We start from the raw sequence: 17,488 nt of genomic DNA, 5'->3' as shown, positions 1-17,488 counted from the left end.
TTTTTTATGACTTTTTTTCTGTTTTGATAGTTTCAAAATTTTTTGATAAGATTCTCAATATTCTTATTTCAGTTAATTAGATTGAATTTCGTGTTTTTGTATTTTTGTGAATTTATTTTAATCGTTTTTTTTTCGTATTTCCGTTGTTTTTGCTTAATAGGGACAATATCGGTATTTTCCTATTTGTTATTGCATTACTGAATTAGTTATGTGTTTTCTCATTGTTTGTTGATTTTTTTATTGAGTTTAACATGACTGACCAAAGAACTCCGAGAGAACTTGCTATCCCTGATGTTAATTATAATGCTTTATGTATTGAATATCTTGTTGCTGTTGTACCTTTCGAATTGAAATCTGGTTTAATCACTTGTAGCCAAGGTTTAATGGTCTTGTAGGTGAGGATCCACATAGACATTTGAAGGAATTTTAGGTTGTGTGTTCTACACCTTTGAGACCTAAAGGAATCACAAAGGATCACGTTAAGCTTAGAGCATTCTCGTTCTCACTACATGGTGCTGCAAAAGATTGGTTATACTATCTTGAGCCAAATTGTGTTACAATATGGAATGGTTTAAAGAAAGTATTCCTAGAAAGATACTTTCCTGATTCCATAGTTGCATCAATCATAAAGGATATATGTGGTATTAGACAGAGCAATGAATCATTGGCATAATACTGGGGGAGATTCGAACAATTAGTGTCTAACTGTCCTTAACACCAGATTACCGATCAGTTACTTATCCAATACTTTTATGAGGGATTGCTACCAATGGAAAGAAACATTTTAGATGTTGCTAGTGGTGGATCACTTATAGATAAGACTCCAGCTGCTGCCAAATCCTTGATTGAGAATATGTCACTTAACTACCAATAGTTCAAAACTAGGGATAATTCTATGGTCCAAGCAAAAAGTATGAATGATATTCAAGTTTCTTCTTCCAACAAAGCTCTAGAAACCAGAATTGATGAACTTACCTCTTTAATGAAACAATTGATGCTACCCCTGCCACCACCACCGCCACCATATAACCACCCACAAGTAACCACATTTTCACCTTGTGAACCTTCACTAGAGGAATTTGTCAAGCAAATGGCTGTAAATAGTTTCCAATTTCAGCAGCGAAGAAATTCCAGTATTCAGACTTTGCAAACACAAATTTAACAGCTTGCCACTTTAATTAATGTCATGCAATAAGCTCAAGGATAGAACCAACTACCTGTCCAAACAATTGTTAATCCAAAAGGCCCTAATGTGAGTGGAATTTCCTTGAGATCCATAAAAGTTGCAGAACCATCCCTAGAAAAAAAATTGTCAGTGAAACACCAAAAAATAAACCTGAACCTTCTATTGTTGTTGAGGCGAAAAACAAGTATGTACCACCAATTCCTTTCCTACAAAGAATATTGAAAAATAAGAAGATTAACAAGGAAGAGCATTATGTTTTTCAAATAGAGTTGCTTTATGAAGTTGTTAATAAATCTTATTCTGATTTGTTTTCAGCTGATTTTCCAAAATTTTCTGGTTTTGATGATACTTACTCATGTGATAATTGTACTAACACTAACCTTTGTGCTGTTTATGCTGAGATTGACGTTGCCTTGCAGGGTGATAGTGTAAATGGAGTTGTTTATGTAGGTGAAGCTCTTGACATCCCGGTTACCCCAAACATATCGTTCATTAAACAACCACCTTCTTTAGAGCCTAAACCACTTCCTGAGGATTTATATTATTCATCAAAGCTTCAACTTGAGCAGAAACATAAGAAGGGAATTTGATGGAACTTGGTTGACACTCGTGATATTAGCCCATCCATATGCATGCCTATGATCTCATTTAAAGATGGAACAAAAGTAGTGTGATGTCCTCTTAAGCCTTTGATTCTTGATGTTGTGAAAAATGAGATCACTTTCACGTATCCACTGAACACTTTTACTTATCGAAGATCCTTTTTTGATCTTGGAATACAAGGCGAAGACAATAATCAAAATTTCAAGGTCAATGGACACTATCCAAACCGACTCCATGAGAGCCCCACTTTGGAAGAAGAGACTGTAGAAGAGCTCTCTTTGGGAAAGACTTATTATGTGATCTTTTATCCGCTTTGACTTCTCATATGTGTTCTTTCCTTTCTCTCACTCTTATTTTATATTTATGTTCTTTCATTGAGGATAATATATGTTTTAAGCATGGGGGAGAGAATCATTTACTTTGTTTTATTTCATTCAGTTTCTTTGATTTTATTTGTTTTCTGACATGAAAAAAATGCATATTTTTTTCTTCTGTGGTTTTTTAGTTACAACTGTGAGTATTTTCTTTGTTCTCTTGATTAAAGAATTATGATGTGATGTGATTGATTCTTTTTGTGCATTCTTAGTATGATATGTAGAACTAAACTCTAAATTGTACATCATTTGTGGTAGATCAATTAACCTTGTGAGATTTTGAACCTTTTAATGGATAAGATTCAAAAATGCATCTCTTTCTTTCTTGTGTGATTTCACTCATGTTTGTTAGTCTCTAGAACTTGAATTGACTCTTGTTGAAACTTTTTGTTTACTTATGCATATTGATATGATAAAGGCAACTTATTTTTGTTTTGTTTATTTTTTTAGTCATTAACCAAAAAGCCAACCCTGAATAACATCATCCCTTGTTTGAAAACCCCTTTGAGCCTATTATCATATTCTTTGTTTAAACTCATTACAAGCCTGAAAGTGAAAAACAATGTTATCACCCATTCATAAGACTGAAAGAGTCTTGTTTGAAGTTATGTGAGGTTGAATAACTATAGTTGTGATATTTCATTCAAAAGTTGACAGAAAAAGAAAAAAAATATATAGAAAAAGAAGAAAACAATATTAAAAAAAGAAGTGGAAAAAGCAAAGAAGGATTTCATTACATTTTCCTTATGAAAAAAAAGAGGATAAAAAGATAAAAGAGAAGAAAATCGCAGAAAAGTTATTGTTTGAAAGTGGATGAATGTAGTTCAACTCCCACAAGTTCTTTCATGTCTCTTTTTCCCCTTTGAATCTTAGCCTAGTATCCCTTAAAATTTATCTCACCCATACTCTGACCAAGTTACAACGAAATAAAAGTCATTTTGATCTTTGTGTGCATGTAATTCAATTGTGGATGTTAGATCTTTTCAAGCTTATAATAGTAATTTCTTTCATGATGTGCTTTGAGTGTAAATAGTCTACCTAAACACTTGAGAGTTTAGTGAATTTTATCTTGTGACGATCTTGCTGCTTTTTATGTACTCTTTGGTAATATGTTTTTCATATTTGATTTGAATGTTACAAAAGAGTTACTTACTAATGTCATTTTCTTGAAGCTTAGACTTAGATTTTTGCTTGCACTTTGTATCTTGATAACCTTTGGAATTGCATGTTTTGTTTGTTCTTGTTTTTTTTCTGTTTTGAATTTTGAATTTATAATATTGTTCGGAGTGCAAAAGTTCAAGTGTGGAGGAATTTGACCAGTGCATTTTGATGAATCTTCTTCTACTATTATACTTATGCAAATCTATAGTTTATTCAATTATTTTTACTATTTTAGTGTATTTTTATATTTAATTTTATTTTTGGCTTTATTTTATTTTCGTACTTTAATTTCAGCATAAATAGTTATTTGATACCTTGTCACTATACAAATTATAACTTGAGTTACAAGAATTGGATTGACGCGTTCTAATAGGCGTTAGAAAGTTGAAAAGTTGAGCTAAAAGTTTCATGTTGAAGCCAGAAGCTGATTCAGAGTGAAGAAGGATCGAATAATTTGTTTTAGTTCCAGTTCCAGTTCCAAAGATCATAAAGGAACTTTCCTGGATGACTGGGATCTATCAGAGGCTAATCGGAGTGAGGTGTCTGAGGTGAATTTCATTTTCCAATATGCTTTTCTTACCATACTTTACTTATTTGTGAAGCACATAATCTTCAGCAGAAGTTAAATACCATAATTTCAACAACTGAAGAGATGTGGTATCCCGGAGGTGATTTATTACTGTTTTCCCCTTTATAAAACCAATTTAGTTGTCTTTAATGATCTTGGGAAGCATTGATAATTTTATTCTTGTACCATATAGTTTTGTAGTGAGTGTTTACACATTAAAATTTTTATTCTGCATTGTGTTGCCTTTCTTTTAAGTGTTAACTGATACAATTATTGTCCTGTGGTGAAACATTTACCTAAATAATTTGATTTTTAAGATTACATTGCTTCTGCAGCATCAGAATATGGATCAAAGGCATGCCTTAGATCAAGATCAGAGCTCTATGCTTAAAGTGATATGTAGTCAGAGAGATCGATTTAGGACACGCTTGAGAGAGACAGAAGAGGTGCGTTTATCTTTGTAATACTGGTTTAGGACATTCATTTGTTTTTCCTTTCTATTTCACATTATTTCCATCAAACTTTATATTTAATATGATGGTGGACATGGGTGAATGTTTTGCATTTAATAGGAAATAAGGCAGTTGAAGGAGAAGATTGGGGTATTAACAGCAGAGCTGGAAAAGACCAAAGGAGATAATGTTAAATTATACGGAAAAATTCGTTATGTCCAAGACTATAATGTTGAGAAAGTGGTTTCTCGGGGTTCTAAAAAGGTGTTGTACATTATCTTTATTGCAACGCCATGCTATTTATTTCTTCAATTATTTTATACATTATAACCTAGTTTTCATCTTGAAGTTGAGATATTGTTTGTGATTTTATGCTCAGTATGCAGAAGATCTTGAAAGTGGTTTTGCATCAGATGTTGAATCTAAATACAAGAAGATATACGAGGAAGATATAAATCCTTTTGCTGCATTCTCAAAAAAGGTGGGCCATTTTCTTCGCACAATTACATCCTAAGTGTAGCATTTTTTATCTTTTTAAGGTTGTTGTTTGTGCCACATTATTATTTTTTCTTTAAATACTTAGTGACACATTCAAAGTCTATATATATTCCCAAGATAACTTAGGTCATACATTACAATCTTCATGAGAATCTTCTATCTACTAAGGTTGAGGATGTCACGGATAGCTTGTCTTCACAACTCTGGAAAATAACTTCTATCCAAAGTATAAGCTCTTCAGTGTTTTACTAATGAGATTAGGAAACACTAATATATCCAGTAATCAGCTCTGGAAACAAAGACTGTCACGTCTTTGATGGAAAGTGTGGAGAGAAAAGGATCGAAAGGAAACCCAACAAAGTGAATGAGAATGTATACCTCTTCCTCCAGACTCCAGTATTGTATTTATATTCATGTCAGGGTAGTAAAAATATTACACACACTCTCACATAACAAGGAAACTATTTCTATAGAGAAAGACTGAACTTCCATTTGTCAGACGTCAATATACCTGTTAGTAGTTCACGTCAAAGCAATAGAACACTGGTACTAGGGACTATCTCGATGAGGAGTTCTTCTGTTTAAATCTCCCCCTCTTTTTACCCACTTTACCTGACAGGTAGAGAGTGGAGCAGATCAGGGAGTGAGAGAAAGCCAAATAAGAAGAAACTGATTTGAAACACATTCTTTAATATCATGCAATCCTTGTTTTTGCACTTATTTATTTGTCATACATGTAATTAGGAAAGAGATCAAAGATATAAGGAGTTGGGATTCAGGGACAGAATCACACTCAGCAGTGGACGATTTCTTCTCGGTAACAAGTACGCTTCTGTCTTATTTTAGATATACTCTTGTGTTTCTGCTTCCTCCTTCTTACATGATGTGTTAATCTGTTTGGTATTTTATTTAATTATGGAGCAATTTTTTATTTATTTTTTGCAATACATTGGTACATTCTTCCAAATGATATTGTTTATGGGTCTCAATATTGTTTTAACTTTTATCTGCGTCTGTAACTGCTCGAGTGTATTACTCTTTCATGTATTTTTAAAAATAAATAAATTAAGAGGGTATAATATTATGTTTTGCAGGTATGCCCGAACTTTTGCATTCTTTTACACAATCGGGTTGCATATCTTGGTCTTTACCTGTCTCTATCGAATGTCAGCTTTGAGTTATCTTAGGTAAATATCTGATGTTTAATTTCGATGTCATATCTTAGGTAAATACATGAATTTCACTGATTTGTACTTTTTATTCTATCCAGTCATGGCTCAGATGAATCTCGGATTGGAGAAAGAACCATTGATCTTCCACTTCCACGAGGACTGTAGTGGCTATGCGACTTACTTCCAGTGGTCATTTTAATGTAATGAAAACAAGTTGTCAATATTCTAATATGTTGTTGTACGTACAACGAAATAGAGTTTTATCTTTTATATATTGGTTCAATGAAATATAGAGGCGATTTCTAGTGTAAATGCTTTCAATCCATGGATGTGTTCATGCATAATTTAACCATGATTTCACAAAGAACCTCTCTTTCAATTTGATAACCGTTATGTGTGGTGTTTTGGAAATAGAATTTGAAAATAGAATTAGATGCTCGGTTATGCAAATAGAATTTGAAAATATATAAAGTAGGTGCTAGGTTATGGTAATAGCATTTCAATATTAGGAAACTAGAATTTAAGATCCATGGGCTTCCGTTTCCAAGTCCCTCTTAATATTGCAGTTAAAAGCATAGTACAAATTCACAAAGCTCTTGTCTGATTAAATGATTCGAAGATGTATATCCGTAATATTTTAAAGTCATATCATGCATAAATTCTAAAAGGCATTTGACACATATATTGTACCAGAGATGTATCGTCGGTTACGGAGATGTATTTCTGTAACATAGTAGAACAATGCATGTTATGTTTTGTTTATTCAGTTGAAGATTTAAAAATGTTATGTGATGAGATTTAAACCATATTATCACACCTTAATTTTGATTCTTAATCATCGAATCGACACATTTATCATAACTTTGGTATCTTTGCCTATCATAAGATTCATTTTATATCGCATAATATCTAAAATGTCAATCAGAATAAATTTTTGAATCTATAGATAAATCGGTTGAATTATTTCTCAAATATACGTAAAATTAGCGGGCAAAAAATTTCGAAATTGAGCTTCAGGACGTCAATTTTACTAACCTACGGTTCGTGTAATTTAACGTGGTGGGTTCGTTTTATTTTTCGATTTCTTTTGCAGTCGCATTTTGATCAGACAGAACCTTTTCAACCGAGTATTTTTTATCTCAAAGTTTGATCAAAACTTATTTGTTTTTCAAAAGTTTATTTTACGTCGAGCATTTTGAAGCATTCAATTTATTTTTTCAAACATTTATTCGCACGTAATTTTATTCATTTTAAATCCTTTTATTTTTATTTCTTCATCAAAATATTCGTAATATTTAATTAGATTTTTCTACGTTTTAGTTTCAATTTACTTTTTATTTATCTAGGATAATTTGATTTTGTTTAGTTTCAATTGTTTTTAATCATTTTACATTAATGACATTCATTAAGGGCAGTGTAGAACTTAAAAAATTAATGTAACCTTAAATGATTATATATATATATATATATATATATATATATATATATATATATATATATATATATATATATATATATATATATATATATATATATATATAAAAGCTAATATTAGTTGCTGATAAGAAGAGAGGAGAAACCGATTAAGAAGCACACATACGAACGTTGAGTGATTGAGACGTGCCTTTTTTTCATTTTTTTTCTCATTGGATTATTTTTTTTTCATTTGTCTTCCGTTCATTTTCTTCTTTCCACTTTTCTTTCCTGCCACCACCATCATCTTCAAGCCACGCCGCCCTCTTCCTCATTTCCTCACCCACTCGCCTCCGCCCATTTTCCTTATTCCACCTCCGCCACAACGTTAACATCACCACCAATCCAAACCACTCCCTCACGCACGAAGAACTCAGTAACATTCTTTTGTTTTTTTTCAGCGTAATTTCTTCCACTTTTGAAACAAAACTTCAAACCACAACACTCTCTGCTCAACTCTCCACCCATCACCGTTTACCTCTTCCATCTCCACAACATCTTTCAGCCCAAGCACAACCATAAACGAAACACATTGCTTCCACAACAACGTTTCAACTTTAACTTCTTTGCATTTTCACTCCGAGTTGGAGAGGTAAAAAGGGTCACTAAGGAGGTTAATGGGCTACCGGCGAGGTACACGTCGATGACCACCACACGACGAAGACGTTGCTCTTGCTATTGGAACGACTTTGTTGCAGGACCTTGGTGATAGGAAGGGTATTAACCGGTTCGTTGACTTCTCTGCTCCTTTTGATGAAGCATTGATACTGGATTTATCAAACTTTTGAGTTATAATTTGGACATTCCGACTTAGAGGGTTGGGACATATTACACGCAGAAAATTGGTGGATTGATTGTGACTAGGCAACAGTCACACAAACTGAGCTCTACCTCCTCCGCGGTGAACTTCGTTTTCAACAATAGCATGTTTCACTCACTGATTTTGTGGCAGTAGCAAGACCCGATTGGTAATATTCTCGGTTTAGTTTTTGCATCTTGTTAATGCGATATGTTTTTGGATTGCTGGATGTTATGTTTGTAGTTTCAGTTTTTATCTTTCCCTTTTCAGTTCATTGTAATCTATTATAACTTTCTCTAAAGAATGAAAAGAATGCATTGTTTTATTTCAAAATTCAAAATCATTTCATTCTTATTAAATACTTTTCAATAAAATTGGAAAATGAATATGGTGGCTACCACGAGTTTGAGAGGCTAGGATTCGAGATGAATATCCCATCCATCTAAGTTCTCATCATCTTTCAAAAAATTTCAAGACAACTTCTTCGAACCTTTTTTTAATCAAATCTCAAAATATTTAAAAATATCAAACCCTTTTACAATAAGATGGAAAAGGAACATGATGGATACTACGAGCTCCAGAGGTTAGGATTCGAGATGGATATGTCACACATCCAAGTTCTCGCCATCATTCAAAATGTATTCGACTGTGATGCAAACGTTTCCTCTCCACTTATTTTGGGTAGGAATTTTTTCCTCGATTGACACAATAGTTTTCGTTAAAATTGACCAACAAAAAAACATTTTCTACTCAGAACTACATAGTCTTGAGTTCTTCATCGCACCCGGAGATACGTAGAATCGAGATTCAAAGTCTCGTTAGACACCCTAATAAAAAATAAACTTTTTTATCGTATTATTTTTCCTTTCACAATAACTCTAGAAGCCTAACATTTCTAAGCAAACATTTCCCGTTGAGTACAATGGACGTGAGAGGTTCTAATATCTTCCCTTTGCATGATCGACTTCCGAACCCTAATTCGGTTGCGACGACCATAATCATTGTCGTTCTTTTAAGGATTTTATCTATATTTTCTGTTTCCCTCTTTAGAAATAAATAAAGTTAGCAGGCGACTCTGTTCAGTCCATTCCACGAGCGTGCGATTGCGCTTCACAAACGCCGTGTTCTCATTTTTCGGGGTACAACACATAAAGTCGATATGCAAAAAATGACGTATATAAATTTAGATGGTCCAAAAATGTCATATAAATAAAGTCGAAATACACGATAAAGTCGACATACTCCACTACTGCGTATGTCGGACTACATCTTTGTCCCCTTTGGCTCCTCGGCCTCCTCGACCATCAATCCCCCCGTCCTCTAGCGCTATCTTCGATAAATCAATACCTTATGTGCCTCTATCATGATGGCATTTAGGACATACCTCACATCAGATCCATCAGGAAAGATACCTCTGTCAATACATGCATGCACAATCTCCATAATGCGACGATATCTAGGCAAGACATCCTCAACATGATCTAATTGTGTTTGCTCCTCCTCTAGTATCTCCTGATGAGATGACCTCGATGGATCTTCTGGAGCAGCCTGCACCATATACAGATGTGACACCCTGAAGAACCACTTGATGTACCCGTCAACGTAGCTCCAGTCACTCTCAGCTATGGTACTTCATGCCTCCTTTGATACCAGATGACTCTCATAATCATCAAACATGGCATCCATCTGTCTGCGTGTCAAAGCATGAGAAGAAGAGGCAACAAGGTGTCTGGAAATGGTCTGAGTGTAGCCTAACTGCCACATCACGCGCTCGGGCAGATGAGGAGGAGAGAAATGTGATCCACAAGCCAACCATTCAGAGTATAGTACTATCTTGTCAAATGGTTGCGTCTCACGGTGATTGATATAGCTATTGAAATGCATGTCCTCGGCCAAGCGGTCAAGATACACTTTGAACGACTCTATCGTCTGGTTCCCTCTGAGCGGAGAAAATGCAATAGCATGCAACATATCCTCAGTGTAAGGGGTACACTCGCCCAACAGGAGATGCGTGAGAAGTGATGGAGGATCCAAGCCTGAAAAGTTTGAAACACACGAATCATCAGTAATGGTTTTGTAAAGATGAAATGAAAAGGACATAAATACATTAAAAGACCAATAAATATTACCGTTAGTAGCATGATGTTGCTTGTGACCTGCTTCGTCTTCCACCTACAACCCTCTGATAACTTCAAGTACAAGTGAACCAAACAAGTGGCCCCCCATGTGTACTAATGGACCACTCGAAATGCTCGAAGTACCATAGGTAGATGAAATCTATATAAGTGACACTCTTGTCCATAAAAATCGCAGTGCCAACTAAATATAACAGGTATACTCTCACAACATACGCTTTGTGGAGCCCCACCTGCTCGTCAGCACCTCTAGCCTGCTCTACTCTCTCAAGCTCATTTGTATATACCTTTTTCAGGATTCAAACCTAGCATGAGTCCCTATGGTTCTATCCATCCCCGCCACAACATCCGCTAGGTCAACTCCCAAATAGTCTACCGTCATCTCGAGTGCCTCGTCTTTGTTAATAATTTCATGATCTAGAAGTTTCCACCTAATCAGAAGATGCAGCAAACATGACACATTGTCGAGTGTGATGGATATCTCACCCAGCGGGAGATGAAATGAAGAGGTATCGGAGTGTCGTCTCTCCAAGAATGCATAAAGCATCCCATGGTTGACCGTAATATAACCAATCATGCACAAGTACTTCATCCTAGGTAAGGACAAAACTTCTTGAAATCACTCCTCATTCACCTGAGGCAAGCCAATAATCTTTTGTCTGTGCTTAATAAACTTCAGTGGATCACGGTCCTGCAGAAAATAAAAATCAATGACAGAAACTTGTAATATATTAATAAACGTATATTAAAAAGAATGAATCCAACTAATGCTACCTTTCCATCCTAAATATGTCTGGCAGTATGGTCTAGGTACATAGGATAGTAGTGACAACTCTACAAGTCCTCCTCCAAATGGATCTGGCTCAACAATCTCAGCAGGAGGATATGGCACTGGTTCAGAAGCATCATCTGTCGGAGGTGGCACTGGTGCCTCCAGTACCACCAATGACTCGGGTATCTCTGACGCACGAAATAGGTGAAACATGGCGTCTGCAGGAGGATGGAGGGAGTGATGCGTCAGTATGTGAAACCCGTCTCCTACGGGAAGAAGAAGATGGAGAAGCATGAGCCCCATAAATAAATGTCTATGCATGACCAGAGTGAACAGGAGCCTATGAAACCTGACTCTTCTCCTGCCGCACTAATGCATGATGTGCAATTCTCCTGTGCCTCAGTCTATCGTGTCTATCAACCATAATGCATGTAAGTTAAGTAAATTAGACAATTAATGCAATCAAGCAACACTACAAACAAGAAAAGTAAAAAATAAAATAGACTGCTAATTTACCGAGATGCATCTCCGGTTATTGAGAAACTTTAACGTTGGAAAATTTTGGAGATACATCTCCGAAATTTTCTACAACTCTTCAGTTCATCAATTGTAGCAATGTAGAAATGTAAACCTCAAAATAAACGGTTTAATCGTGATTCTCAACAAACAAATGTGTTTTAGAGCATGTATAAACCAGCACTCCTCCAGTTCCTACTCATTTAATACCTAAATCATCATTTTCTACTCGTTTACACAAAAATTCAAAAAAACTAATCAAAACATCAAAAACTTGTCATTTTTCACTTTGCTTCAGTGTTGGATGATGTTTCTGATGTTGATTGAGAATCTTTGAGTTTGGTTGTTTGATTTTGGACTTAGTGATGAAATTTTTGAGAGTTTGAGAAGGTTTTGAGTTTTTGTAGAAATGATGAAGGAGAATGGTTCTGACGTGATTTAAGCTCCAATATCTTTTGAAAATGCATCTCTGAAATAAGTTTAAAGATGTATTTCTAAAATATTTTAACGTTCACTCAGAGTTAAGTACGTCCAAATATGCATCTCCAAAATTTGAGATTATTTTAATATTTTTACGTGATACTTAAGTAATATACGGACATTAAAAATTTCCTAAAATTTATTCATAAGAACAATTATGAAAACAAGTTTGATGAATAAAAGGGGTTATGCCTCATATACAAAACTAAAAAAATCAATTTCTGCCAATCAATTGAAATTTATATGACTTTTTTTATATTCACTAAAACTAACAACAACAAAAACTTATTCACAAATTTCTGTAAAAAATATTTTTAATTAATTGATAAAATATATTCTTCAAATTTTAATTAGTTCATTGACAATTTTACATTAGTAGTTCAGCTAACATAATAACTCCATTAATAGTTGGTATGACAAGTTATAAAAAATAATTGTAAATTTGGGTTTTCAAAAATCTCGTAATTTCTTTATATTATATAGATAGAAAATTGATCAATGCTGAACATTTATATATAATTTCTCACTACTAAAAAAAATACAAATGACTAATACTTATTAATTTTCTTATTTTTCTTTAAAACTGGTCAAGTCGAAGTTAAATGTTAAAAAACAAATATTATTAATAATAATAAAATATTTGAGGTTAATTTATTATCTAAAAAATATCACAAATTAAATAGAGAAAAAGACTAACTTATTTTTTTTAAACTAAAAAGATTTTATTATAAGATATATTAGATTAATCTCAGATACTGGACAGAACGGCCGATCTAAAAAATGAAATAATGGGATAGCAGAATAATTTTTTATGAATGATCTATTTATATATTTAACGTTTAGATGCAAAGATTTCAAGATCTGACATAATTAAAATGTTAAAACGTCCAAAATCTTCCGGTAGTGTTTAGGTTTTCTTAATTATTATTGTTTTCTTAAGTGATGTATTCGTTTGTCTAAGTTATATAATCCTTTGCCAAATGTTAAATTATGTTCATCATGCATCAATGGAAGATCCAAAATATTATCTAATAAAGTGTTGTGCAGATGCCTGAGTAATGTTACACATAATATACAAATAATATACAAATAATGCATAATAATAATAATAATATCTAAATAGGCCCCCACGACCTATGTGTGTTGTCCGAGATAATCTAGTAAAAACCTCACCATCTGGTTTATTAAACCCATGAGGCTATCCATAATAATTGCAATCATCTGCAATGCTGATCATCGGCATCAGCTAGAGGTGGTGGCGGTGACAACACGTCATCGACAAGTACCCCGACATCGGAAGGCCCAATATTATCTGTATGCTCGACATGTGGGATGATGTGAGGGTGTGATACAGTGGGGTACCACTGCAAGTAACCATCCTCACATTGCAAGACGTGCTGAGCTCTCACTGCGCGATCTCTAATGGCACGACCAGAGCTAATGATGTTACTCTGAAATCACTTGTCAATGCTCGTAGATGGAATATCCAGAACTGGTCGTGGGATGTATTAGACATAACATATTGTCGTAAACACCTCTCAGACAAGTGTCTAGCGACTAAGGTCTCCCATCGCATAAAACCAGAATATAAAGAAGAGTCATCAAACTCACGGTGGACTATGTGACCTGTGTATGGTGTCCATATGGCATCATCTATAGTCAGCACATCAAGCCTTCTCATATACTCCACAAGACCACTGGGATATGCATGCATGGTCTTCCATTTCCTCGCATGTGGGGCAGGGGAATGTTGCACCCTCCTATCACAGATGATGGAAAAATACTCGTATATCCAGCACTGATAAAAGAACACAAACACAACAAATAATAATTAAGAAATGTTATTCGTAACAATTAAATAAGAACTAAACTACAAATAATAATTTCAAGTATACTTGTAATAGACTTAAATAACCAGCAAGTTGTCTGGTCTCAAAGACAGTCGCAACTCCAAGTGATGTATATAGGATGGTCAACACAACGCAACCCCAAGTCCAACTGATATCGTCAAGGCTACTGAACAGCCACATGTACATAACATGAATATAAACATGAGACTTATTCGCAAAGAGAGTGCATGCTACTGGATATAACATGTACACCCTAGTGGCAGCCTCATACATTTGTGCCTCAACAAGCTCGTCATACCTATCCCAAAGCCAAGACATACAAAGGTGAGGTCGTCTAATCTCACCGCTCGACGTCGGATGGTACGGAGTGCGCGAAACTGTCCTTGCTCAACCAATTATTTATGGTGTGAACTACTCGTCCAACCCGTAATTAGAAAGACTCAACCTCAGCAGCCCTAGCTTGGATTGTCGCTCTATCTGTGGCTATGCTTGTAATAGAGGCGTCATTTCTCTTGTATTTCACTGCAAAAACGGAAAAAATAAAAATATCAGTTAAATTCCAAAAATTCTAGAATTTCAAAAAAAAAATGTATTATTGAATGCTCGGATGATTATGATCATCACCCATATCAGGTGACTTTCGAAGAATCGCACATCTGCAGCCATTGACTTTGATAGAGAACACAAGATTTGACATTTTGAAGGAGAGTAGCCTACTTCAGTCTTACTGAATCAAGTTTGTTTTGCTTTTTTTATTTTAAAAGAATTAAAAAAACTTGCTAACTTGAACAATTTTGCGTAACATGAACAATGTCGAAAATTAGCACATGTTTATTTTTCTATCACATACTCTCATCTAGGGTTAGCGATTCCTCATTATCACCCACTAATTCGAACTGATTAGTACTAAGAATAAAAATTCAATCCACGGGCACGCAAAACAAACAATATTAACAAAAGCAGAGTGGCGGATATTAATCAATTTTGTCAAAAACCTTTGCCGTGTTTAATTAGTGGTTTGTTTAATAATTTCCAAATTTAACAAGCATAACAAGAATCTTGATTTGAACAAAGTAACCATAAGGTTTATTGCAAAATCAATTGGGATTAGTTCTGCACAATTAACTAAACTTATCCACACTAACAAAAATTGTTCTTCATCACAGTTATGTACATTCAGGATACAGGAACCTCTAACCACAGTATAAAGACGTATATGCTGCAGAGATTATCACAGCCAAACTTGGGTTCCAAGCTTTAGATTTGTCTGAGATATCTTGAGTATTCTGTACTTGACCGGTAAATAAACAAAAACAGTGAAGATAACACCCTTCAATGCGTGCCTTGCTTTTCACTAAAACAACAATGCTACAATTACAAACATGAACACTCAAATATTGATGGTTGCATCCCATAGTCTTAGAAGCCCATTACGACCACCACTGCATATCCTTTTCCTCTCTAGGTCTGAAGCAATGCACCTTACCTGAATATCATAAAACAAGCAAAGTCGGCCATCAATGATAATAAAGAGAAAGAATTAAACATGCATACAATAACATTCCCCAACCACTTATGTCTAGCAAAAATGTGTTCTCAAGTAACTGATGCCAATTAAAATAATCAGCAATAAATTTTAAGGAGTCATATAAATTGTCACTACTGCAAGGAATGGTTTCATAGAGAAATTGAAATATATTTAATTTCGTTAACTTCAATGCAATAGTTATTATGGAAATGAGTGATGTGGTTACTAAAGTAACTTCAAGAATCTCAAGGATAAACATCCAGAGAAATAACAAAAGTGGTAGTAGTAGAGATTATGTGATAATAGATACAGTTACATCAGGCATGTAGAAATTAGTGTATGAACTTGGCAAGTTGATCTTGGAGGCAAAGAATACCATAACAAAAGTATATTAAAAAGATTACCAGGGAAAAAACTATATTTTGAACTATACCTATTTTGAGGCATGAAAATGAAATATATATGCGTATATTTGAAATTATAGTCAAAAGAAATTTGAAACTATATGACAACCAAAAAATCGCATACCATAGCAACTGTTTTTTGTGGTGTTCTGTACAGCTGCCAACCAGCCATCTTTGACCCGGGCCAGAAAAACTACCAAGTCTCTCTTGGGGCCGATGAAAAAGAGAAAGAGAATTATCAGCCGCTCCAATACCTAACCAGTGCTCCCCAGCATTGATAGATAATATGGCAGCGTTGTGAATTGTTACATTTTTTGCACACCGTATACCTCCTGCAAATTCAAAGAGTACAATGTTACTAAGTGATCTAAATTCCTTTTGACATTGCACAGCAGAACTGTGGACATAACATGATCTCTGGAACATTATTGCATGTGACACACAGCCTATGTATTTCTTATAAAAATGCTTCTTTGAATTTGCAAGATCAAAAGCCACTGTACAAGTGGACTAGAAGTACTGTGATAGTATTTTACAATGATAGGTGTAGTCATATGAATAACCGCAGGTTAAGCTACAATAAATGATACTCTTGAACATATTGGTGTTTCTTGGTCAACAAAAAGGAAAACAAGTTAAATGCCAGGAATCAAAATAACTTGTAACATTAATGAGGCTGCCATACCATCATCATTTCCCAAAACCGCATCAGGCCATCGGTTGACCCTGCAATGGAAATTTAACCCTTCAGCAAGTTAAAACACAACAAAGAAATTCTCTTTGAACAACTCTCTTCAAAAGCTGACAAAATAAGGATGATCAAATGACACCACAGCCAAAAATTGGTTATACTAACCCGTTATTATTCCTCTATCTAACGAAGAATATTCAACACATAATACTGGCCCTGCATGGCATGCTAGGACAGCATCACATGTTCCTCGTGAAACAGACCATATTCTTGCTGTCCAGTCATCACTACCAGTAATAACAGTGTCACCAACCATTCTTAATGACCTGCATTTTATATAGAATTAGATATTTGTTTACATTTGTAAATATAGAATTTTGTAAATTATTAGATCACACTACTTGTATTTATTTATAATACACTGAAGTAAGCACTAACCTAGGAAGTTGTTACGTCTAGGAATACTAACAACCACTCTAGAATATCTACATTCATAATCTATGAAGCACGGACACCGGGACACAGCACGACAGAGACACACCGACACCGATACCGTTATATATATATATATATATATAATATATATATATATATATATATATATTATATATATATATATATATATATATATTCAAAATTTATGTGTTTAATTATTCATCGATAACAATGTTTAGCTACATGTTTAACTCATTTAGATGAGTGTGAAGTTTGTCCAAAAAATGTGTAAAGTATGTAGAAGCAAAGAAAAAAACAATTTTTTTAAACACATGTCTGTTTGAATTGTCCGACACGTGTTGTACAAGTGTAAGACATCAATTCAAAGAGT

General features: G+C 34.4%; 3 protein-coding genes and 1 pseudogene across 4 annotated transcripts in view; 1 reads left to right on the top strand and 3 right to left on the bottom strand.

The window, feature by feature from the left end:
* The window catches only part of LOC127105809 (DENN domain and WD repeat-containing protein SCD1), a 102,063-nt gene that overhangs the window by 62,091 nt on the left and 22,484 nt on the right, over positions 1-17,488 (bottom strand). Inside the window, exon 28 of one of the 2 annotated variants that reach the window (XM_051043013.1) lies at positions 16,828-16,988. The exons of the other annotated variant lie outside the window; for it this stretch is intronic. Coding sequence (XP_050898970.1) covers positions 16,828-16,988 — 161 coding nt within the window. The remainder of the gene's footprint in view (positions 1-16,827; positions 16,989-17,488) is intronic. 2 annotated transcript variants of the gene reach the window in all.
* Positions 3,798-6,326, top strand: LOC127105812 (protein CASP). The gene is made up of 7 exons (XM_051043017.1): positions 3,798-3,872; positions 4,228-4,338; positions 4,465-4,608; positions 4,724-4,825; positions 5,587-5,666; positions 5,937-6,029; positions 6,113-6,326. The coding sequence occupies exons 2-7, from the start codon at positions 4,237-4,239 to the stop codon at positions 6,177-6,179; spliced, it is 588 nt and encodes a 195-aa protein (XP_050898974.1). The 5' UTR covers positions 3,798-3,872; positions 4,228-4,236; the 3' UTR covers positions 6,180-6,326.
* Positions 13,200-14,887, bottom strand: LOC127105810 (protein MAIN-LIKE 2-like). Its single transcript, XM_051043015.1, has 2 exons — positions 14,085-14,887; positions 13,200-13,987 (listed from the first exon to the last, which is right to left on the bottom strand). The coding sequence occupies exons 1-2, from the start codon at positions 14,355-14,357 to the stop codon at positions 13,595-13,597; spliced, it is 666 nt and encodes a 221-aa protein (XP_050898972.1). The 5' UTR covers positions 14,358-14,887; the 3' UTR covers positions 13,200-13,594.
* On the bottom strand, positions 15,103-16,554 carry LOC127105813 (DENN domain and WD repeat-containing protein SCD1-like; annotated as a pseudogene).

Source organism: Lathyrus oleraceus, chromosome 7 (genome assembly GCF_024323335.1).
Source record: "Lathyrus oleraceus cultivar Zhongwan6 chromosome 7, CAAS_Psat_ZW6_1.0, whole genome shotgun sequence".
NCBI classification, from domain to species: domain Eukaryota; kingdom Viridiplantae; phylum Streptophyta; class Magnoliopsida; order Fabales; family Fabaceae; genus Lathyrus; species Lathyrus oleraceus.
The sequence above is the reverse complement of the archived record's forward strand: the minus strand, read 5'-3'. Positions and strand labels throughout refer to the sequence as shown.

Excerpts from the sequence above, each read along its gene's own strand:
- LOC127105810 (XM_051043015.1), bottom strand. The coding sequence starts at position 14,357 with ATGTCTTGGCTTTGGGATAGGTATGACGAGCTTGTTGAGGCACAAATG. Across the intron at positions 13,988-14,084 it reads GTTATTTAAGTCTATTACAA|TGCTGGATATACGAGTATTT; the intron begins GTATACTTGAAA and ends TTCTTTTATCAG.
- LOC127105812 (XM_051043017.1), top strand. The coding sequence starts at position 4,237 with ATGGATCAAAGGCATGCCTTAGATCAAGATCAGAGCTCTATGCTTAAA. Across the intron at positions 4,609-4,723 it reads TTTCTCGGGGTTCTAAAAAG|TATGCAGAAGATCTTGAAAG; the intron begins GTGTTGTACATT and ends TTTTATGCTCAG. Across the intron at positions 6,030-6,112 it reads TCAGCTTTGAGTTATCTTAG|TCATGGCTCAGATGAATCTC; the intron begins GTAAATATCTGA and ends TATTCTATCCAG.